At 39.6% G+C, this 23,370-nt stretch overlaps 1 protein-coding gene across 1 annotated transcript in view; it reads left to right on the forward strand.

Annotated features, from left to right (window-relative positions):
• Positions 1 to 23,025, forward strand: part of CIITA (class II major histocompatibility complex transactivator) — a 35,863-nt gene extending 12,838 nt beyond the window's left edge. The window contains exons 3-22 of the mRNA XM_053957676.1: positions 481 to 622; positions 2,222 to 2,335; positions 2,763 to 2,822; positions 4,185 to 4,268; positions 4,841 to 4,903; positions 7,552 to 7,701; positions 8,847 to 8,987; positions 9,122 to 9,178; positions 9,958 to 10,017; positions 11,170 to 11,235; positions 11,679 to 13,377; positions 13,491 to 13,664; positions 14,519 to 14,590; positions 15,903 to 15,983; positions 16,958 to 17,050; positions 17,404 to 17,487; positions 18,262 to 18,345; positions 18,827 to 18,910; positions 19,479 to 19,571; positions 20,952 to 23,025. Coding sequence (XP_053813651.1) covers positions 481 to 622; positions 2,222 to 2,335; positions 2,763 to 2,822; positions 4,185 to 4,268; positions 4,841 to 4,903; positions 7,552 to 7,701; positions 8,847 to 8,987; positions 9,122 to 9,178; positions 9,958 to 10,017; positions 11,170 to 11,235; positions 11,679 to 13,377; positions 13,491 to 13,664; positions 14,519 to 14,590; positions 15,903 to 15,983; positions 16,958 to 17,050; positions 17,404 to 17,487; positions 18,262 to 18,345; positions 18,827 to 18,910; positions 19,479 to 19,551 — 3,381 coding nt within the window. The 3' untranslated portion in view covers positions 19,552 to 19,571; positions 20,952 to 23,025. The remainder of the gene's footprint in view (positions 1 to 480; positions 623 to 2,221; positions 2,336 to 2,762; positions 2,823 to 4,184; positions 4,269 to 4,840; positions 4,904 to 7,551; positions 7,702 to 8,846; positions 8,988 to 9,121; positions 9,179 to 9,957; positions 10,018 to 11,169; positions 11,236 to 11,678; positions 13,378 to 13,490; positions 13,665 to 14,518; positions 14,591 to 15,902; positions 15,984 to 16,957; positions 17,051 to 17,403; positions 17,488 to 18,261; positions 18,346 to 18,826; positions 18,911 to 19,478; positions 19,572 to 20,951) is intronic.
• Positions 23,026 to 23,370: the final 345 nt, after the last annotated feature.

The raw sequence follows: 23,370 nt of genomic DNA on the forward strand, positions 1-23,370 counted from the left end.
GAATGTTTGAACTGATTCTAGTGTCTGCTGCAGTAACTAGAAGGAAATAGAAGGGAATTTACAATGATGTGGAGGAACAGATAAACTTTATGAACAAATGTGGCTTCTGGATTCTCCCATCATATTCACTGCGGTCTTCTGATTTCCCTGATACCTACTGGATTTGTGCATCATTTATATCCTGATAAGATACCAGGGTTGCCACGTATTCAGTACTTGGCACTTTTGGTCCAGGTGGTCAGACTGCAGTATCCCACTTCTCTCACTGGAGTAAAAAATAGGTGAGTCTCACTGCAGGCTGTCTCTGGATCTCTGAGTAATTCAGGGTTATAACTCAATGCAGGTCTTAGTAAGAAATGCCAGCTCTCCAGCCTCAAGATCTGTGTCTTGCCAACAGAAAGCCACAGTGCAGGATTTGTGGATTTGACTGACAAAAGCTGTGGCTGTGTCATAGCTAACTGCTGTGCAATTTGATTTCAGACAAAGAGACAAACCATGGATTCAGTAGTTGTGCCTGAAAATGGCTACCTTGATTTACTGCACAGTGATATTGATCCATTGCATCTGTGTACTTTCTTTGATCCTAAGTCATCTGGAGATGAAGAAGGTGACTTCTCTACAGGTTAGTAAAACACTAAAAAAAATACTTGACTGGTTTATTTCTCATGCTGTAAGTTATTGCCATCTCCTCTCAGCTCCAAAGCCACCCCATGGCAGTTTATCATGGTGACTGAGTTAAAGTCTACTAGCATTTGCTGTTAGGATGTGGTTTGTCTGTGTCTCTACATACAGTGATTGCTTCCAGAAACTGTCATCTTTTTAAATTGTACATATTTATTGCGTCCTGCTCAGTCAGTCTAACAAAACACACTGTACTGTCACTCATCAGGGCATGACAGTGTCTTTCATTTGGATATCATTCCTGTAAGTCGTTTATTTGCAAATGTTCCTGTCATAAGCTGGCCAAGTGTAATTGTCAACACCTCTGTGGCTTGAAGCCAAAAGTTTTGCTAAACAGAGACTTTTAGATGAGTTTGTGATGAAGGCAGTCCATGAGCAAACAGCTTTACATTCTGAGATCCTAAGGCACCAAAACAATGGAGTTTCATTACCAGATGCCATTTTCCAGCTTTTTGGGACGCAGTGATTTTAAAATTCCATTATAAATGAGAAAGCAGAAGGACAAGAGTATAAATTTGATAATTTCTTGCAACTCAGGTCCTACAAGTAATCAGATCAGGAGGTTGCCCTAGATCTCAAACGTTGTGCTCCTGAGTTTGTGTGGAAACTGTGGACTGATCTGCTTTCCCTTCCCTGAGTGTTCTGTTATAAAAGTATGAAAGTGTATCTGTGGTATTGAGTGTTAGCTGAGCTTATGTTAAACAAATAAGATGGCAGTGATAGGAGAAGAGCTGGTGTATGCCAGCCATGAAGTCTCACAGCTCAGTGCCAAATAGGTGGAAAATATTACCAATTTGGAGCATTGTGGCTTTCATGAGTGACCAATGCCAGTAGGCACATAGGCAAATCAGTGGAGAACTGAGCACCAGAATTATCTTTGTGATTGATCATTTCCCAGGTTGGGCTTTTCCCTCTCAGTTTCTGACTGTTAAAACAGCTGCAGGAGTGTTCCTTACCCCATGGCCTCACTTGTTCAGTGACTGAAAGTAGGTTGAATTAGGGGTCAAGCACTGACTCATGCTATCACAGATGTTTCACTGATTGGAATACTTTTGAGCCTTAGCAATGGCTGATATGATGCAGGTAAATCAAGCATCATCAGGACATGGTACCAGTTTCTGGAAGCTGGGCATCTCTGCTGTGAAGGTGTTAGCATGGCCAACTGGCAGCTTCACAGGCAATTTGCAGTGCAATTCAGGGATTAGCATGGACACAGCACTGTTCTGAACAGGGCATATCCTGAAGGATAAGAAGGCTTAATAGGCTGTATGAGTCTGGGCTTGATCATCATAGAATGGATTCAGGAAGCATTTTATTTACTAGGAGAGATGAGGTCTCAGAGTTCAGCAAAAGTGCTGATTTCCAGGTGACTGTGAATTACTGAGAGTTCAGTTCTGTTCCTTCTTAGCCAACACACAATTAAAAGCCAAAGCCTTCTGCTGAAGTAACAAATCGGCCTGTTCTGCATGTCCTGCTATCTGTTTTTTTATGTTTGGTTATGGCATTCATTGAGCCAATGCATATTCCTTATTAACTCTAGATCTTGAAGTTGAGGCCAGCAACTATGAACAGTTAAATAATGTAGATTTCCCATATGAAAATGGAGATGGGTTCTACCCCTGTTGCAACACCACGGATGCTTATGCTAAAATAGGTATGAAAGCAATTTTTGGTTTCTTAATCTTTATTTTACAATCATTTGCTATAGCTGTTTCTTATAAACTCTATTCTCAATCTGAAGCCATGGCATTAATTCAAGTAGCCTTTCCCTCACGTGTGATAGATCTAATTTAGAGTACCTGAACCTGTGCATTGTGGGGAAACTGATTAACAGTAGCTTGTGGTTGTTGGGGTAAAATCTCTCTACTAATGTCTCCTTCTGCTTAATACTTCCGTTCTCTACTTCTCTTTTCTTGTGATCTTTATTTCCTGAACAACAATTTACAAGAAAAACTTAATTTAACTCTTCCATTTTACTTACTGCAGAGTTCTGTTAATGAGGATAAGCTTACTAGAGTTTTGCTGTGACATTTACTGTGTCATTACTGTGTTCCTCTTTTGTTTTTTTCCTTTGTTGCTAGCTGAATTAGTAGAATATGTGCTCAAGGATCAGCAGGAGAAGCAGGTTGAAGACATTTTTGGTAAGATTGATATGGCATAGACTAACTTTCTGTGACAGTGTTCTGTCTAACATGTGCTTCATCCACCCAGTTTGAACACTGGTAAAGTTTCTATACCTCTGGTATATTCTTCTTTTCCCCCTGGGTACAGTATCCCAGGATTTTCTTGAAAAACTTGAGGATTTTATGCATTTTTACAGGCCTTTCTCAAAGATGGCAGTTTTGTCTCTGACCAAGCTGCTGATCATGTCACCATGGCCATAGAACATGCACAGTTTCACTGTCAAGTGCAATAGCCTCAAGTAGCATCACACTTACTCTGAGCACAGCAAGGATGACACACATAAGTCCCCAGAGCACTTTGCATGTGTATAAATACAGTTTACACACACTGATTTCTGTCAAGGATGCACAGAGCTGCCAGAGGAAGCATGTCAAGTTTTACTTCTCACCCTGATTAATGCAGCAATGCTATTATATTTACAAATTTGTTTGTTTATATTTATATGTAGATTAAATATATATTTATATTTATATTATTATATAAATCAATCCTTCATCCATTCTTGACTGGAGACATTGTTTGGCTTGTGGTCCCAAATCATTGTTTTGGTAGCAGCTCAAATACAGCTATTTACTATTCCAGAACAGATATATCATTAGGTGGCTGTTGAGAAATCCTTGGAGCCAGAAGATTCACAGAATATCTATACATCTTATTATATGTTTGAGCAAAATAATTTGGACTAGTTTTCCCATGGTCAGTCTTTCCCTAGAATAATCCTGCCTGCGGGAAGCTCACATGGCTTTTCAAATGATTTATGCTGCTCCCTTATGTTTAGAATTCGGGGGGTTTTGCACCTAATGGCAATATTTTTATTGGTTTTAGAAAAAAAACAGAATGCAATATTAATTCTTAAGTATTTTCTGATAAATGCATGGTGTGAATAACTTCACAGTTCTTGCAGCACAGAATATAAAATCTTTTTAGAACCCTTTATTCTGTCTGTTAAAGGATCTAATCCCTTTAGTACTTAAATTGAGTAGTACTGAGATCACACTGTGACACATCTGCAATGTTTTATCCTTTGCTCATCATTAGAGCATTGAGAAGTACTTATGTTTTATTAGCCACTGCCAGTAGATTAATAGTTTGCAGTTCAGAAATTAACACGGGGTGACAAAGTCTGCATTCAGAGCTCTGTGGGCTTTCTAAGTCATGTGGATCTGGGTACATCTTTTATTGCATTATTTGGTTTTTATCTTTTATTTGGAGTATATTTCATCATTGCTCTCTGTTGTTGTGTTTTTCTTGCTTTTACTCCTCTCTGCAATTTTTTAGGAGAACAAAGTTTGACATTGGACCATATTTCATGTTTTTAGCAGGGAACCTTATTTTGGATGACATTGCTGCTGAAAACACTGAGAAATTTCCTGACATAAAGATCCAGTCGTGTCTTAAACGAAGTAAGTGTAAACAGTGAGAATATGAAAGGCTTTGTGCCTGAGTTCTAAACTTGCATTACAGCCCCTTGGCTTTAGCACAGCCCCAATGCACTTGTCATGCAGTTCTTCAGTGACACCAGACATGCTTCCTCTGCCTTTGTTCATGCTTGTGGACAGGAACTGAAAGCAGCCCTTCCAAGCATGAATTTACAGTTCGCAGAATTTGTTTTCCTGTAACATAACATTAAACACGTTATATTTCTTTGCATTTTTGTCATCCTCATGGCAGTGTTGACTTTGTTTTCAGTGTATCTATAGCTTAGTAAGCATTGGCTGAACAATTGCTCCTTTAATAGCAAGAACAACAGCAAAAATCTTTGGCACAAAAATATGCAGCCTAATTCAAACTTCACAGACTGAAATAACATGAAGCTTTTCACATTCATTTTTATACATTGGACCTGTACAGTTCTGAAATAGCTGAATTGACACTGGCAATGCCCCCTTCCAGTTAAAATGTTAAAATAAGTTTCATGGGCTAAATTTAAAATTACCAAAATTTTGCCACTTACTATGACCTTGCTTTCTTTCAGCTTTCTTAGGCTCTGCAGCAGAGAGTTACTGTGATGCTTCAGAACCCAAATATAAGAAAATTGGTAAGTCATTGGCTGAATAAGAAAAGGTTATTGAACATATATTGTCTCATGTTCCAAAATCTCATCCTCTGTTAGATACTGTAACTCTACCTTCCAGAAAAGTTTGTTCTCATAGATTCGGTGATTTTGATCATCAGGCATTTTCATGTTTCTGCAAAAATCACACTTTTGGATTCCTCTTACAAATCCATGTCCTCTTATCTGCAGCTGTTAAATTGTGCAACTTAGGATCAGCTACATGGTCACCTAAGAATAGTTGGATCCTTATACTTCAAAAGTACATGTTCCTGCCAGGTGATAGGAAAATTACTTGCTTAACATCAACACAGGGACAGTTGACCTTTTCTAAATCCACATGAGAGAAGAAAGAAAAATAATGGAGACCTGGCTCAGTGCCAAATTCTGTGAATTTTATCACGTACACCTTTTTTTCCACTGGATTTTTGGAAGATGTCTCACTTGGAGCAAAAAGGATCAAATCCAGGAAATGCGGAGCTATGACCTGAGTCATATTACCTGTCAGGTCATAGCTTCACATACCCTGGCTTTGATCCTCTTTCTTCCAAGTGTGACGTCTTCCAAAAGTCCAGTGAAACATCCTAGTGAAAATAATAACTGTGAAGAAATTATTTCTTTGCCTAGTCCATGCTATAAAGTCCTTTAAACTAAAGAAAGAAGGGGAGAAAGGGAAATTTCTAGGTTTTGCAGATTGTTAGACCATCTACAAGACAACACCTGGGGCCAGCAGCCAGGCTGGAACTGGTCCCCTAGGTGTAAACTGGTGCTAATGTTCTTACCCAGCTGTAGCCTAAAGGAGTATCTCAGGCAGAGCTAAACCAGCAAAATACTCTTCGAAAATCCAGGTGAGAACAACCAGTTTTGACTATTTTGTATTGTGGTTTGAATGGACATCTGACTCGTTTTATGTCAGCACACCTCACAAGCCTCCTAAAGGGACTCTGGCTGTACCAAGCCCTTGGGGCCATGTACATAGTGGGGGGTGGCCAAACCAGTGTGTAACCTAGAGATCCATCCTGAGTTCTGGGATCTGGGACTGCACCTCAGCACAGCTCAGACAAGGAACTGGCTTAGGCTGCATGAAAGTCAGTGAGAAGATCCATGTGCACCATGACTCTAATCCAAGCTGGTTTCCCAGTGTTCTTGTGGAGTTCTGAGGGAGTGGGGAGGGAGAACTGAGCAGAAAACATGTTTGCTAGCTCTGGGAAGATTATCAGAGTTTCTGCTGAACTGGTACCTGCTGATTGTAGTTATTTAGACAGGTGAAGTTCCTGGCAGTTAGTAGACGTTAAAGGTGGATTACTTTCTATTTGCTTACATTCCTTTATAGATCTGGCACTTTAAAAAGCCTATATTTATGCCACACTAATAATAATAGTTTTCCATAAGGAAATGGCACACAGTTCTAAGTGCCTCACCCTACAGAACCTGCATTCCAGATGAAAGGATCATCACAGAGCTAACAGGTGCTTTGTGAAGCTGCACCCATCCTTTTGCTGGAAGTCCTCAGAATATTATGTTTCTCTACTGTCCTTGACCCAGTGAAGGTGCCAAGGAAGGAAAATATACATAAGACAGTATAAATACTGTGTAGGAAAATCTAATTGACAAAAAGATGAGCTACTTGACAAAATCAGGAATTTATTTAACCTGTCACGAGTGTCACAATATGATCCTGCAAAGGCAAATGCATCAGCTCTTCAGAAGTGCAAGACTATCTACAGCAAAGAGAAAAATGTGTACTAAAGTTCTAAGTAGTAAACCAAGGATGAGATTCTTTCAAAGGAATTGAATGAAATAGTGGCACAAACCCCAGACAGGTTTGTAGCTCCTGATAAAAACATCAGACCACAGAAAGTGATGAAGTATAGACTTACTTATTGCAGCTAGACAAGAGAGGGAAGGAAAAAGCAAAACCAACTCTGAGAATAGGGGTGTTGTAAAACCAATGAAACTAACAGATTAATTCAAATAAGCAGGTGTGTCTTACTTGTTTTGTAGGAGTCTTTTGGTAAGCAGATGAAATTGTACAATGCTCAAACCTCTCACCCTATTTGTTCTGTTCTTGGAGGAAAAAAATGTGCTGCAGAGGAGATGCATCTTTAAAAGCTCTGGTGTTTGTGACTGTTCTTTGGGAGACACTTAACACACACTCTTTGTCCTTAGAAGCACTGTAGTGTCTAAGTAGAGAGTCAAAGTCCCCAGTTTATTGCTTGTGGGCCTCTCTGCTCTTGTGCAATATTGCAACAGCAAACTGCTTGGTTAATCATTACAGCCAATGTAAGACACTGTTATGTCTTATTTGTCAGTCATCCATGTGTAGGGTCCTGTACATCGAGATACATCTGGAAATAACAGAGGCCACGAAAGATGAAGAAAAAGAAAATTTAAAGAGAAACTACTGAGAAGAAAAAAGTGATCTACTACAGAATTTAATGAATACATTTTAGATCTTGAGAGCTAAATAGTTTTCAGAAAGCTATTGTGAATTGGTCTTGCTCTTGGAAAATCAAAACACAGCTGATCAGAATCAAGTGGTTTATTGTGTCTACTGAGACCTCTTCTTTGGTTCCTTTAAATTCTACCAATGAGATAACTTTCTCTTTTTGTTTTGCTATTTTATTTTAAAGTGGAAGTCCCTGCAGCTTCTGCAGGGAATGGCAGTTTCTTTGCTATGCCTCTCAACAGCCACCCAGTGAGCTGCACCTCTCTAACTAACCAGCACATGTCCTGTTCTGTTCCTGCTGCCCATGGGCTGGAAAGAAGCCTCATAATTCCTGGTACGTAGAGTACAGCTGTAGGTGTGCACCTGTACACAGGCTGATTTACACATGGGGAAAACTCTCTTATAAATCTTGTCATTGACTGTGAGCAATGGCAGGTATGGCAGCTCTTAAAGGTGTGGCACTCACTAAAAGAATGAAAAATATTCAAAGGGAATTAAAAGGGCATTGTTCCTAATTGAGTAGAATGAATCTTTAATTGATGCAGGTTATAAGAGAACGGTTATTTACTATATGCTAATCTAAGTAATTACTTACTTGTCTTAAGAATAGGAAGCCACAAAATTTTCATTATTAAATTTTAATTTAGTTCCAGTTTCCTTTTCATTCAGAGATTTGTAAAGGACTGAGGGATAATTACATTTGTAGCAGTAGAGCAAAATCTAGGCTGTGATTTAGCACATGAAAACTGAGCAGTAATCCCACTGATGGGCTGTGTAGGTACCTGGCCTGGGCTGGGTAGCAGAGGGTGCTTCTGGTACACTGAGAAGTGCTAATGACAAAGGCCCACTTTAATACCTTTCACTGTTAAGTCTGTGCTGGAAAAGAACCAAAACCAGTGTGTAAGTTGGAAGTCTTGGAGTACCTCATGCGAGCTGAAGCAGCATAAAGTAGCAGAAGAAATTCTGTCCCACCTACAGAAACTCTGAGCTATGGCTGATTAAATTGCAAGCTCTGAATCATCAAAAAACTTTCCCAGTGTGGGTTGAGAGGCAGGATGCTTGTACAACCTGCATGATGTGTAGTTATTTGGGAAGGATGTAGTGCAAGGAAGGTAAATTTAATGCAGATACATACTATTTACACATTTTCTCTTCTCTGGATCTTTGAATATACATTTACAGACTTTGCCTTAAGCACATTTCCTTATGAGAATAGAATTTCTATTTAGACTATTGAAAACAGTGGCTGCTAAAAGCTGTGTAATCCCTTGTGTTTCAAGCTCATCATACCTTGTAAGAGTTCTTTTTTTAATGGGTTCTATGGACCTCATGTGATCCTGTGAATTCTCCACCAGGAATATTTGCCTAGAAGCTGCCAGAAAGGATAAGTACCTGTTAGAAAGCTTTTTCTCTCTCGTAAAGCTTTAGAAAGCACAACCCTTTAAAAACAGAAGAGTAATTATTCTGCGCTCATTTCAGGATTGTCAGAACCTTTGACCACAGAGTGCCAGCCAGTCTGTGTGAAAGGGTACCAAGAGAATCTAGGCTTGGCAGGTCCTCCTCAGCAGATATTTAACTTTGTTCTTGAAAATGGCACATCTGATGTTATAGTATATCCAGGTAAGAGCAATAGCCTTTTATCCCCATAAAGAGGCATAAAGTGCTAAAAAATCATTGCTGCCAACAGCAGCATTGGTTAAATTCAGTTACTGATACCTATGACATGCTGAAAAGTATGCTTTGTTTCTTGTCAGTGCTGACATCTCCCATGGAAACATTCATGTCTCCAAGTTTTCCAGTTAATTTATGTGGTAAGTAGAAAATTGGGGTTTATATATGTGCAGCACTTTGAACTGGGAGAGAAACCGTATTGTTTCTAAGCCAGTTCTCCCCTCCAGGCTTTACTCATATTGACCTAAAAAAACCAAAAATGGATGGTATTGCCTTCTTGGTATTGATCACTGGCTGCTTAGTCTAATCCAAAATGTACAGATAAGAGTTGTAGAGCTTCAGGTTCAGCAGCCAATCCCCTGTGTTTGCTATGACATCCAGTTTCTGGAAGAAGTCAGGTTTAGTTAAAACAATGCAAAGCCCAGGGTGCTGGAGCACCCTCAGAAAGTGGGAGATGATCTGATGCTGTCATGGCCTGAGCATCTTAAATGCTCAGTGCTGGCAGCCAGACTGCAGCCAGTTCCCATGGAAGCCCCAAAACCAACATGATGATGACTTATTTAACTAAGCAGTACTGAAACCTAATGCACAGAAAGACTTATAATGAAATCAGAGCCAGAATTTAAGTCCCACTTCAGGTAACAAACTTTCCTGAGACACTTTTCTTCCAGTCCTCAGAGGGCTGTTGGAATCCAGAGTTTGATATCAGTGTTGTTTCTGGTCTCTGTGCCCAGTGCAGGAGTTTGTTGCCCTCTTGTGGCTTCCACTATCCCAAAAGCAAAAGTATAACATGGAGATTAAGAGGCAAATATCCCTAGGTATGGGGAAGTCTTTGTAAATTGTATTTACTGTTTATAAATTTACTGTATTTACTGTTTGTAAATAAACAATGCCAAGAATTCGAACTGATTTCCTGCAGCCCAACATACGTATGTCACAAGCCCCGGAATTCCAGATGTAGCAGCAGACAAATTAGCACGTAAGATGCCAAGCCAGTTTCTTTTTCTTTTTTAAAAATTCTTCACTCCTACCTGCTTTGACCAGTTTCCCATCTAATTGTCTCATTACAGATTTTTTTTTCTGTTTTTCCATTCTGTTTTCTTAGTTAATAAAATAAACAGTAAATCAAAACCGGATACTTGCTTGCCCAACCTGTCTTTATTCAATGTCTTTCTTACTGGAAGCCTGTGGTGCTTCCTTTTTAGAAGCAATTCTGAACTCAAACCATTCTGAAGGTTGCTGACATGCAGGGTAGGAATTCATTTGCAGATCTCTGAAACTGTAAGATTTGTATTTCTTTGAGACCACATTCTGCATCGAGATGATCAAGATGATATTCTGGTATGAAACACATTTGTAAATATTTAGGGAGATTAATCTGTATTGGATAAATTTTTGCACATCTCTGCTGTGTGTGGTTACAAGACTCTGAGGTTGAATTTGTTACAATCTTTGTCAATTTAAATTCTGTCTTGCAGCTGCAAAGCTCTTCCTACCAAAAGTTTTGTCAAAACTGATACTCTGCAATTACCAATCTGTAGAAAATGTGTTCTCTCTGAAAAATTCCCAATTTCTTTGTGTAAAGGAGACATTGTTCACCTGACCCAACTGCAAAAGTCTGTAGTACTTTGAAAGCAAACAGGTGAAAATAAAGTAATTGGACAGCAATATGACTTTGTCAGGGAGAGTAATGGGTAAATACTGTTACCAAGAGTCACTTCTCTGCAACTTTCATCTTTAGTGCTTGGTTATAAAGTGTAGAATAACAAAAAGAAGCTATTGCTTTTGAAGACATAAAGAAGCACTATGCATGAACATGAATTTGTGCAAAACACTGACATTTGAAAAGAACAGTGGATGTCACCTGGTAATGGTAAATCTGCTTCCCACAACTGTCAGAACAGCTGTTGTCTTGTTTGATGTCATTCTGCCTCTAACAGTGCACATCAGCAGAATTCTATTGTGGGAGAATTTTATTGATTTTCCTTGTAAAATTAACAAAATATCTCTTACTCTGAATATATGTTACAATGAACTTGGAAATTTGCATTAATCTTATTGTTAAAATTAGTAAAGCTGAATCAGTGATTATTTAGGTGTCTTTTTAAAGTATATTGTTTTGTTTCTCCAGATTTAGAGAAATTTCAAGAAGTTCAAGATTCTATAATTCCTTCTGAAGAACCTTTCAAAAGACCAGGTGAGTTTAGAACTCTTGAACTTAAACCTTTTAGTATTTTTTGGAAAAAGATTCAGTGTTTCTATACAGAGAAGCTCCTTGTAGGAATCATTCAACAAATTGTGAAGCTGTTCTGAGGGTCTGAGCACAATTTCTGGTTTCAAGATATTAGACTTGGCTTCCTCTAGATATCTAGCTGTACTACCTGCTTAGCAGCTCAATGTACTTCAGTGGTTTTATCATGTGTACAGAGAGCTCCAAAATTATTCACTTCATAGATCTGAAAGTTTCTGTTGTGCCTGCACTTCTCAGCTGCAGTTGCATGAGGTAAATCCAGCCCTATGGGCTTTATGGGAATGCCTGTGCTTTCACCATATTGCAATCAGGCACTTAAGCCACCATGAAATTATGTTGTAGTTTTTGGACTGATGCCTTCAGTTTGTGTGTGCTCTTTATTTCTCTAGAGCAAGTGGAAACTTTCTGTTCATCCCTTAAGGATTATTTCCGAGACACCTGCAAATCTGTGAGCATGGAGCGGGAAGTAAATCTGGATCACCTGTTCATTGATGGGACACTTGTTCAAAGTCAAACTGAAACCAAGACTGGAAAGAATAGTGCAAAAGCAATGGAAAAGGAGCTGGTAACCTGCAGCCTGCAAGAGACAGCCATTGATAGAAGCCAAATATTTCAAATCCCACAGCGTAAAGACTTAGAGACTAAAGTGATAGTGGTGCTGGGAAAAGCAGGAATGGGCAAAAGCATTCTCATTCAGAAGATCTGCCAGGACTGGTCCAATGGAGAGTTTTCTCAGTTTGAATTTGTATTTTGGTTTGACTGCAAACAAATAAGTTTGCCTGAGAAGCAATACAGCCTGAAGGAGCTGCTGCTTGAGTTTTTTGTAAAACCGCAAGAGGGAAGCAAAGAGATCTTTGAGTATATGTTGCAAAATCCTGATAAAGTCCTTCTGATTTTTGATGGTTTTAAAGGATTGCACGATCATGAGAATTTTCCTCGTTGCTCAGCCAGCCAGCCTGAAAAGGATTTGTTCAGTATAAAGGAGCTGCTCTCAGGACTCATCCAAAAAAAGATACTCAATGGCTGTACTTTATTATTTACAGCAAGACCAAAAGACAAACTGTACCAGTACGTGTCCAAAGTGGATAAGACTATTGAAATTGTAGGATTTTCCCCTCAGCAGAGAGAATTGTACATAACCAAATACTTTGAAGAATCACTCTATTGTGATAGTGCACTGAAATTAATCAAAGAGTGTGAGTACTTGTTCAGTCATTGTTACAGTCCTGTTATGTGTAGATTTGTTTGTTTTCTCTGTGAGACGGTGCTTGAAATGGGAGAGAAAAGTCTTCCTTCAACTCTTACTGAAGTCTTCCTGAAATTTTTTCAGCAGAAGATCATGTTTATGCAAACAGATGTTACAACCACACAAAATCAAGAGAGTCTTGCTACCCTAGCTCGTGTAGCCTGGTGTCTTGGAGAAAAGCACCAAAGTGCCATGAAAAGTGATCTTATTCCTTCTAAGGAAGTTAAAGAGTTTGCTCTGAAGTATGGGTTTTTCCTGCCATTTGCATTCCCCAGATATTCAGATAGTGAAGAAGAGGAATTTGGGAGCACATTCTCTGATTTTGTCATTCAGAATTTCTTGTGTGCACTTCACCTTTTGTTAGCAGAAGAGCTCAAGGATAAAAATCTAACAAAGTACTTGTCTTTTCTATCCAAGAAGAAAAAACCTTATAACTGGTTAGATTTAATGCCTCGATTTTTGGCTGGTTTGGTGTTTCTCCAGGATGACCCCTACTTCTGCTCTCTTTCAAATGAGGATGAAAAGCAGTCAACCAAGAAGCAGAAGACATTCTTGAAATACATTAGAAGGCTGCAGATTAATACTCTCTGCCCAGAGAGGTTGCTGGAGCTTTTATGTTGTGTTTATGAAACACAGAATAATTATCTTCTGCAACATGTGGCCTTGAGACTCGAGCCAGAGTTGTCTTTTCTGGGCATAGTTCTTACACCACCTGATGTCCATGTACTGCACTCTATTTTGAAAAGGTCAAGAAAAGAGTTTTCCTTGGATGTGCGGAACAGCAGCATTGACATGCAAGGGCTGCAAGCCTTGGTCAGCCTAAGGAATGTGACATCGTTCAGGTTGGTCACTCTCTGTACCCCATAGCATCATCCATAGCACTGTGTGTAGATAACACTTTCATGCAACAACAGCAGTCACATCTGTTGGTTTTGCATGTTTTGTCACTTCACAGGGCTTCCCTCAGTGACACAGTCAGGCTCTGGAAGTCTTTAGAACAGACAAAAGACTACGAACTGCTGAAAGCATCCACAGAGAAATTTGTTCTTGATCCCTTTAAGGCAAAGACAGTGAAGGACATCAGTGACCTCTCCGACCTTGTAGAGATGCAGGAGAAGATGATGAATTGGTAGGATCATTTGTGATCAAAACTCCTCTTATATCAGCAGTTTATGAAAACAGGGTTTCACCACCAGTGCTGGACAATGGAGTTGTCTGCATGTCCAGAGGAGAAGTAACTAAGGCAGTGCGAGCTCCTGGGTCATCTCAGGGGGTTCTCCTACCCCCGTGTGAGGTGGCTGTCATGGCGGGGATGAGCAATGACAGCACCATGCAGAGCACTCATCAAAACTGCCACTGAAAGAGCCAGCTGTCATTTCTCTTTAATCTCTGAGTATGCCATCTTCCAATTGCTTTCAGTTACATAACTTGGGCTGATTCTTTCTCCCTGTAACACCTGAACGTCTATTTTGCACTGGTTCCAAATGGCCTGGGTCAGTCCTTTAGCCCAGGAGGCAAAATCTTGTGTTACATAGACTAGAAACCCTGTGCTCCATCCCTACTGCTCATGTAGATGGGGGATTGGTTGCAGCTAAAAACATGCAGAAGTAAAATTTTGTTGTTTCTTTTTTTTTTTTTTTAATGATGACTTCTATTTTAACATGGATGGAGTATTTTGATTAAAATACAGACAAAATATGTTTGACAAAATGCATGTTTGACAGAAAACAGTTGATTTAGAAAAATGCATTTTAAAGTTTTATTGGAAAATGAATAAACAATTGCACTATGAAAGGCAATTATTGGATTGAAATTACTCAGTTGAAGACAGGTTGGAGCAGAAGTTACTCTGAAGTTTCCGGTTCCTCAGTTAATGCAACAGTAGTTTATTTTCTGTAAACGTTTGCTAACAAATTGTTTTTAAAGCACTGTTTTGGCTGCTAAAATATTTATCATACTCTGATTCTACTGTGATTTATTTAGTGTGCAAGAAGCATCTGGTTGCATCAGCTATGAAATTCCTGCCATCAGAAACCTCAGAAAACTCGAATTTGCGTAAGTGCTGAACCTCTACTGATTGAGGTGGTCATGTTTTAGGAGGAGCAGTCATGGGTGTTGGCTACAGCCATTGCACTGATGTATAGTCAGCTTAAAGCACTAAGTAAACCCCATTTATTGCTATCTTGCTTTTCTCTGAACTAGATTTATTAATGTATGGCCAAAACTCAAAGAACATCATTTCTGGCTCCTGCAGCAATGCAGATCAACAGGGCTCTACCAATTTTTTTTGTTTTGGTACAAGTTACCTCCTGACCACAAGGTACTGATCTTGTGCCACAGGGCATAAAATATTTTGACTGTGATACAACTACCTGGGAAATATCTTTTCCCCCAGAAATACTAAACTTTTCTATCTGACTCTTCTGACATGATTTTCTGCCCTATTAGAGCTAAGGCCATGAAAGGATTACATCAGAGGATGCCTCCCAAATAAATTATTTAGCATGCTTTTCCTGGAAGACAGAAGGTTGACTTAGTAACACTACTTTAAAAGTGAGGTTTTAGTAACACTTCTTTTTTTTCCCCAAACTGTAAGCAGCCTCCAAGGCTATTCTATTGCTCAAAATATCTTGCCATAGCATGTGAATTTGGGCAGAAACTGCAGCAGTGCAATGGAGAATTCTTATCAGGTCTTCACCTGTTTCCTGCTCTGTAGATCTAACCCAACCTGGGACAGCTATGTTTGGCCTCACTTCTGCTTTTATGCTGCTTTCTCTTCTTATTTCCTCTTCTTATTTCCATTTATTTAAATTTTGTTTTAAATGCTAATCCTTTTAAATAATTGAACTTGTTCTGATACCAAAGAAACTCCAAATAGGATATGAGAGACAAATGCTTGGAGCATGAATGTGAAAGTGCAATTTATGCTTCAAGCTGCAGTAAAATGTTTATTTTAAGTTAGACTGAATTGTTATTAGTTGGGGGGAAATTACTTTGTTTTCATTTCAGTTATACTGAGATAGATATGTATTTCATCTCAAGATTATACTCACAGTGAAAAACCTGAAAAAGATAGAGAACAGAGATAAAAGAATCTAAAACAAGTGAGATAAATCTTTCAGAGAGGAACAAAAAGTAATGTCCCACTGCTGCTGTGCAAGCTCTGTCCTGCCTGGCCTTAGCCTTGTTGGTCCTCATCTGGAGCCTTCACAGCCAAATTCCTTGGTGCAGGTGGGAGGGAATGGCTACTTCTGAGGAGTGTAAAGTAGCTTGCAATGGGGGCTGCAGGGAAAGAACTCAAAAATTCCTGAATTTTGCTGCTTGTGAGCATGTGAAAAACCTGCTGCATCTCGGTATTTTCTTCCAGGCTGGGTCCAGCATGTGGCCTTGAAGGATTGCTAAAACTCGTGAAAATTCTTGCAGCATTTCCATCACTTCAGCATTTAGAGTGAGTTCTGCTAAAGATTCACTTTGCTAACATTTCTCTTCAGCAGCCTTTGATGATGGAGAAGCTCTTGTACCCAAGAAACATTTTATTTGCCAACAAGACTCCTTGTTTGATGACCAAACTGAACAGCAGCCTAAAAGCTGACACTCCCCATCCTCCCTGGTGGCTTGTTCAGAACCCTCAGTCCCTTTCTGGGTGTTCCTGGGTGGGTACATGTTCAGTACAGAGCCCCTGGGGTCCCCCTCTTCCTGCCTCACCACTGACCAACGGCCTGCAGTGACTTCTGACTTCACTGGAGCTCCAGAACATCCATGACAAACCAGCTCTCTCTTAGTTTTAAGCTTCTTTACGCTAGAAGGTGTACCAGCAGTAATCAGGGTTGTGCCATGGCACCCGTGGGAAGGTTCCTAGGTTTTGAGAGGCACTTTGGCTTTATGCAGCCCATTGGCCATTTGTCTGTTTGTAGCTGGCCTTTTCATGGTATTCCAGGAAAACAATAAAATATTAAATACATCCAAATATATCCCAGCATTATCTGTCAGATTAGAAGGGGATCCAGTATCTGAAATTGTGACTAGATATGAGGAAAACTTCATTTTTAATACTCCCTCTCTGGAGAAGGAGCTGTTTAGGCAAGGATTTACAGCCTCTGCTGGATTTTGTCAGTTCTGTATTTTTGTGTGCACAGGAAATCTCCTTTCAGCTTAGCTGGAACATAGCTATTTCATAACTATTTTAATAATCATGCATATCAAAGGAAATGGGTCAAGGCATTCAACTAGTAAAAAAAATTCTTATGCTTTAAATTTGGGCAGCAGAAAGCTGCTTATTAGAGAAGCTGTAATTTCTGTGATGCTTCATGCTGATTGAGGCTACTGCAGAAAAGCTTTTCAAGATAGAGTGGTCTCTGAGGTGAATAAACCACAAAAATTTAGATTAAAAGGGAAGCTAATTCTCTCTTTGTCGTCACACAGCCTTGATGCTCTGAGTGAAAATGGCATAGGAGATGAAGGAGCAAAGAGTCTATCTGAAGTCTTTCCAACCCTGACATCACTGGAAACATTAAAGTAAGTGCATTAAAGTAACTTTAAAGTAAGGTTAACAGTTCAGGGAAATTTTGAGAATAAACAGATTAAACCTAGAGACTTAAGGGACTGTCTGTTAACAATTATGGGCAAAAGTATCCCATGGGCATGGAAGACCAATGAGCCTATGGAGATACTTAATCAGTACATTCATTAGACAAATAGATTAATCCTTCCTGACTTCTCTTCAAGGGCTCTGTCTTGCCTTTTTCTCCGCATTTGGTCTAAACAGACTGTCCAAATTATATTTTTTAAAATTGAAAATTAATTTTCCCCACATTGTAATAAATTAGAATAAATGTGCTCGACTAACAAAGTGATCTCACTTGCTGTAGTTTATCACAGAATAAAATAACAGACCTGGGTGCAGAGAACCTTGCTACAGCTCTCCCTTCCTTGTCTTCCTTAAAAACACTAAGGTGAGTAGTTGTATCCTGCTGAGTTGTTTTGAAAACATACCTTGCTGTCTCTGTCAGAAACTACTGAACAGGGAACAAAGGGGTAACACTGTGCAGCAGCCAAGCTTTTCACTTCATTCTTGCATAAAGTCTTCAGAAAGAAGAGGAGAAGAAGTATGACAGACATACAGAAGAATATCTGGGAATATAGCAAGGACTGGACTGATGTTTAGATCCAGTCCATAATACCCACTCATGAATCATGCCCTGCACAGATGTGCACCCAGGGTCACCATCTGCTGCAAACCCAAGGCTGTCTGTGTTTGCTGATACAGGGACAATGGTCCATCCCACTGCACTGGGAATTCTGGCACAGGCCTGAGTGAAGCAGGGAATGCAACAAACCCTGGTGTGCATTTCTGGAGTGGTTTGGTGTGGTAAGCACATGCTTACCACAGTTTGGTAATGTGGAAATTTTTTCAATGCTGCACCCCAAATCTTTAAGCATCGTTTTTTGGCAAATTTTAAATTTGATCTGTGTAGACAGAAATGTTCTTATTATCCATAGAATAGAATCTAGACCTTTTTTTGCTGTACCTGTGCTAGGTGAAGAAGCCATTTACCTTACTTGATACAGGAAAAATGAATGTGTGTTTTAAATTTTAATTGCAAATAAGGATAAAATGAAAGTTAAGATGTACTTGCCATATTTGCCATATTTGAAAACCCTTGATCTAATATTTGTGTACATTATCCATTATTCAATTGTGACTATTCTGCTTTCGTTTTTTGCAGCTTGTACAATAACAACATTTGTGATTTTGGAGCAGAAAATCTGGCAAAGGTTCTTCCTGCAATGACATCTTTAAGAGTGCTAGAGTGAGTATGAAATCTTTTGAGGTGGCCCAGGAAAGCTTACTTCCTTGGAGACTGAAAATACAAATGTTCCGTGTTTGGTTTTGGAGGAGACAGAAACTGAGGAGGAAGATTTTGGGAAAATTTCACAGGGGAAATGTGCTTCTGCAGAGTCCAGATAGTCAGTGATTAGAAAGGATTAAGGAACTGTTCACCATAAACCCAGAAATATTGGTGTTAAGATGGGAGAATAGGCTCATGGGGGAGCTAGAGAATGACCTCAGGACCATGGTAAAAGGAACCCCTCAGATTAACATAATGAAATTCCCATTCAACCTTCTGAGTATATTATTACAGGTTTTTTGAATTGACAATCTATTTTGGGTTTTCTCCTTTTTCTTTCTTATCCCATCTGCAGATTAACCTATATAGTATTTTTTATTTTGAATGAAATGTTTGATTACATTATTTGATTTGGATTAACAAAGTTGTTTTTATTCCTCAGTGTTCAGTATAACAAAATAACTGGTGTTGGAGCCCAGCAGCTGACTGACAGCCTACGAAAATGTCCCCATATGAAGAGCTTGGTGTAAGTCTCTTGACAGGCTGTTTGCTGTGCCTTCATCCTGTAAAACTGGGTTAGCAATCATGCTAAAGCTGTCTTCTGTATTTGTCAGATTTAAAAGAGGCACAAACGAAGACATCACCAAAATACAAAAGCAGAGATGTTAAAAAATGTTGTCTCTGGTTTCAGCTGCATTAGTTCCCAGTCGTTTGAGGGATAAACAATGAGCAGCCATCACTAGAGGTTAAATAGACTGAAGGTACCAGTACACATTCAGAGGAAGGGAGTTTGATGAAGGGTTAAAAACAATTACAGAGATAGGAGTGCAGTTGTGTCCTATAACCAGAGTCAACAATATGATTATGGAGTACTGAACTGCTTTTTTTCTAAATCAAAATGCATTTTCCTTTGCTCCATAGCTTATATGCTTTCATAGCATGATAGTAAAGGGAAGGACAACTTAAAAAAAAAAGAAGAAGAAAACAACAGCAGCAACAACCAAAAAAGCCACAAACACATCAAACACACCAAAAGAAGGTGAAGCAAATTACACTTCTTAAAATCTCTTTCCTTTCTGAATTTGCCCTTACAGGATGTGGAATCCCACCATTCCCTATGGAGTTCTTGAACACCTTCACCAGCTGGACTCCAGGATCAGTGTGTAGATTCAGAAGATTCCATAAAGGTAACAAACCTTGGCTGCCTGACAACCAGGTTTGTTTCTGTGGGAGCTGTTGATTCCAGGCTCACTGGCAGCAGGCACAGTAACAGCAACCTTGTGTCCATGGGCAAGTTTGGAGATGGTGCCCTAGAGTGGCACAGATCAATGTCACATCAGGTCCCCTTTCCCTGCTCTCACCTTGCACCCCCTGGCACTTGCACTAGCAGACTGCAAGTGCTTTTTTAAGAAAAATGGACCTCTAGAACTCCCAGTCCAGCCAGTTCAGTGACTGGCAGCTACCCTACTTACCTTTTCTTTTCTCTTGTGGAAAACTAAAGCTCTGTGTACTTCTCATGTTTAATAGATGAGTTCTGTAGTCCTCAGAACTTGTTTTGTGTTGATTTTTAATAAGATCTTTCACTTTTCATTTGTTGAATACAAATCCTCAACAGCTGCTTGCCTGACTATGCAGCTGTACCTGTACTGTACTCAGAGCAAAACACTCCTTCCTACATTCCTAGCTCTCAGTGTCATTGTGTGGTTTAGCCACTGGCAGCCACTTTTACTTCATTGATCCTGCCTGCACAGTTTCAAGGATCCTTGAAGTAATTGCATTGTGAAGAATTTAATAGGTTTCTCAATGATTACCAGGATTTGATGCCTTGATGGTCCTGGACTGAAGGGGCTGCAGCCAGCATGGGAAGTTGGGGAGTTTGTGTAGGATTTCTGTTCCCAGTTTTCTGCTATGTGATTTCTCTTGCTCTTAAAAAAAAAAAAAATATGCATGTTGCATCAGCTAAATTATCCTAGTGAAGAATGAAATGCCAGAGTCAAGCCATATATCAAATGTGCTCCAGCTTTCTTTAGATGGCCAGGAAAATAATTGCAGTGTGATCACCAGCTGCATGAGCCATGCTTTGAATGGGCCTGGCCATGGGATAGCTGCAGTTGCCAGTGGCTCCCTGGACCATGCAGTGAGCCAAGCTTGTGCATGACTCCTGCTCTCAGTACAGTAATCTCCAGATGTAGACTGGGCTGTTTGTATGGCTGCAGTTGTGGAAGGTTCAGGTGCCACAGCAGCTTCACAGACCAGCTTTTTACAGCAGCAGTGAAAAAATCTGGTGTTCCTTACTAGCCTACAGTGAACTAAATCTTTCTCCTGTTGAACCCTACCTTCTTGAGAAAAGAGACACTAGGGATATGATCACTGTGAGGAAACCTGCATTAGCTCTGAGGATAAATAACAGCAGGAACTCTGGATCCTGTCTCCCAGCCTTGAAACATTCAGTATCCACCAGCCACTGTTGTCTGTTTACAGAGCTCATTAAATCTATGATTTTTGTAATCTAAATGAGGGTTAATCTGAGGGGTGTGCATCTAATGTTCTGTTTTCCTCATTCACAGGTGTCATAAAGAAAAGGGGAGGGTGTCCTCTGTGCTTTCCTGTCTTCTTGCTGCTTTATCAATCAGGGTTCTCATGTTTGTTGCAAAAAATCACATTTCAGTTTCTAAGCGATGATTAAATTGAGTGAATTACAGAGTTTTAAAATGCTATTCAAAGACCCAACTGTATTTCTACTTAAGTAGTAAAAGTTAAACATCAAAGATGAAAAGAGCATCTGGATACTGTGACCACCATTAAAGGAGACCAGGAACCACAAGGATATTGTGAATATAAAAATCCACCATCAAGTCATCGAAGAGCAAACTGAAAGTTGCTCAACCTGCAACATCTGAAGCACTGACAGATCAAATCTGATTGTTTTCTCCATGGTGCCAGTGGTAACTGCCATCAAATTTGGTCTAACGATTTTGGACTTTCAAAGCTCAGTGTTACAGATTTCGCCTGTCTGTATGGACTCATTGGAAGCACTAGGATGAGGAGCATAAAAAAGAGTCATCAGCCCTAGAAAATGTTCTGATAAGATTATCCACAAGAATCTAGAAGGTGCTCTTTTCTTCATAATAATCAGTGAATCTAGAAGTTGCTCTTTTCTTCACTAATAATCAGTGCTGCCTTAAGTGATAGAAACATATCTTCTATGACTTGTTAGAGAATCCTTCAAAAAGGTTGGGGAAAAAAAGAAGTAATGAGAAGTAAGGAATTGAATGTGAAAAACTGTGAAGGATTCTTCTAACATTACTGCAGAAATCCAAGTAGAGAAAAATAGCCAGTTTATTGCACACACATCCTCAAACAATCTTTGAAGGTTTTTACTTTGTCTCAAATGAGAACTCTAAATTCATATACCTGGATTGGTATTTAATTTCTTCAATGCAGCTGGCAGCATAAATGTTTACAAGCACCAGTTTTATATTTGACAGTGATATCACTACTGTGTGTGGTTTATGTGGCCTTCTGGTTCAGAGTTATGAGTAACCAGGCAATCAGACAAAAGCACATTTCAAAGCACATGTCTATGCTGCTGGTCTCAGTCATGTGTGGGCCAAATATTCATCCTGCTGACTGCAACAGCAAACCACTTGTCTCTTTTATTCTTTTATTTCTGCTCTGTGAACATGAAGAGAACTTAAAATTGTGCAGAGGCAATTGTCAAGTCAAGAGCACCATTCTGGATTCCTGTCCAGATACAGTCTGAGACAGAACAACAGAAAGGGATGGGAAAAGCTAGGAATGCTCAAAATGCTACAAATTGGGAAGTCTTTATTTCACAGTTAGCTCAGGGTTAGTTCAACAACCTCTTTGAAATCTCTTCTGCTTGGAAGCACTGACAGTACTGACCCAGGGATCTGTGCAAACTAGAATCTCTCAACTAACCTCTCAAATACTCTGTTTCTTGATCTTTAAAAATTCCCTGATTTAAACAGTTCAAAATCACAACCTTCATATCTTTCCAGCAAGTTCTACTCCTCTGCTTAAGTTTCAGTGCCTGCAGAATCTTGACAGCAGGGATGTGGACAAATTAAAGAGAGTGGACAAATTAAAGAAAGAAGGGAGAGAGGAAAGTTTGTTTGTTGTCTCTGAGAGCAGGGAATCCGACATAACATGTAAAGGAACAGAGGGCAAGGAGGAAAATCTCTGTGGAGAATATGATTGTAATTAGAATATGGTCTTTTTCTTAACTATCTGCATGGTTCTTCTCGGTAGCCAAACTCTAGCCAGAGCCATGGATAAAAATCTTATTTATGCTCTCCTCTTGGAGCTGCTTGAATAGGAGGTAGTTTGAGGCAAATCTGGTGTGATATTCCCATTAGCCTGCAGCACTCCAGCCATGCACATCTGTGGTGAGCCCTTGTCTTGACCTCTCCTAACTAAGCTTTGGATGACAAATGCCCCTTTAGGGATATATTCGGCAGCTGCACTTTACCATGACTGAGTCTGAAAATGTGCTAAATATTCCACAGGCAGCTGAATGTTACAGGATGCTGTCTGGACTACTAAAATCATGTTGGGTGTACTGCTGTTCTCTGAGTTAGTGGGAATGTATATTTATAATGTACAGATTGTAAATTTTGATACAGTGTTTTGGTTGTCTTTACACATCTTTTTTAAAGTATTAATAAAAGTAAGTATTCTGTTTAACAGTACCTTCTAGTACCTGTTGAAAATTATTTTGATTTTTCTCTCGGAATCACTGTGAAACCACACAGCAACTGCTGGCTCTGCCACAGTAACAGGTTTGGGGCTTCATATTGCAGGTTAATGGAAAGCACTGTGTGTGAGGGAGACAGGATGGTCCTGCTGCCACTGAACAGTTCAGTGGGCTGGAAATGGAGAAGTAATTCTTTCTTAACAGGAACGAGTTCTTGCAATGCCAACTGACAGATTGTAAGTTCAGGATCAGGAGATACAAATATGCCG

This window comes from Vidua chalybeata, chromosome 16, assembly GCF_026979565.1.
Source record: "Vidua chalybeata isolate OUT-0048 chromosome 16, bVidCha1 merged haplotype, whole genome shotgun sequence".
In the NCBI taxonomy this organism is placed as follows: Eukaryota; Metazoa; Chordata; class Aves; order Passeriformes; family Viduidae; genus Vidua; species Vidua chalybeata.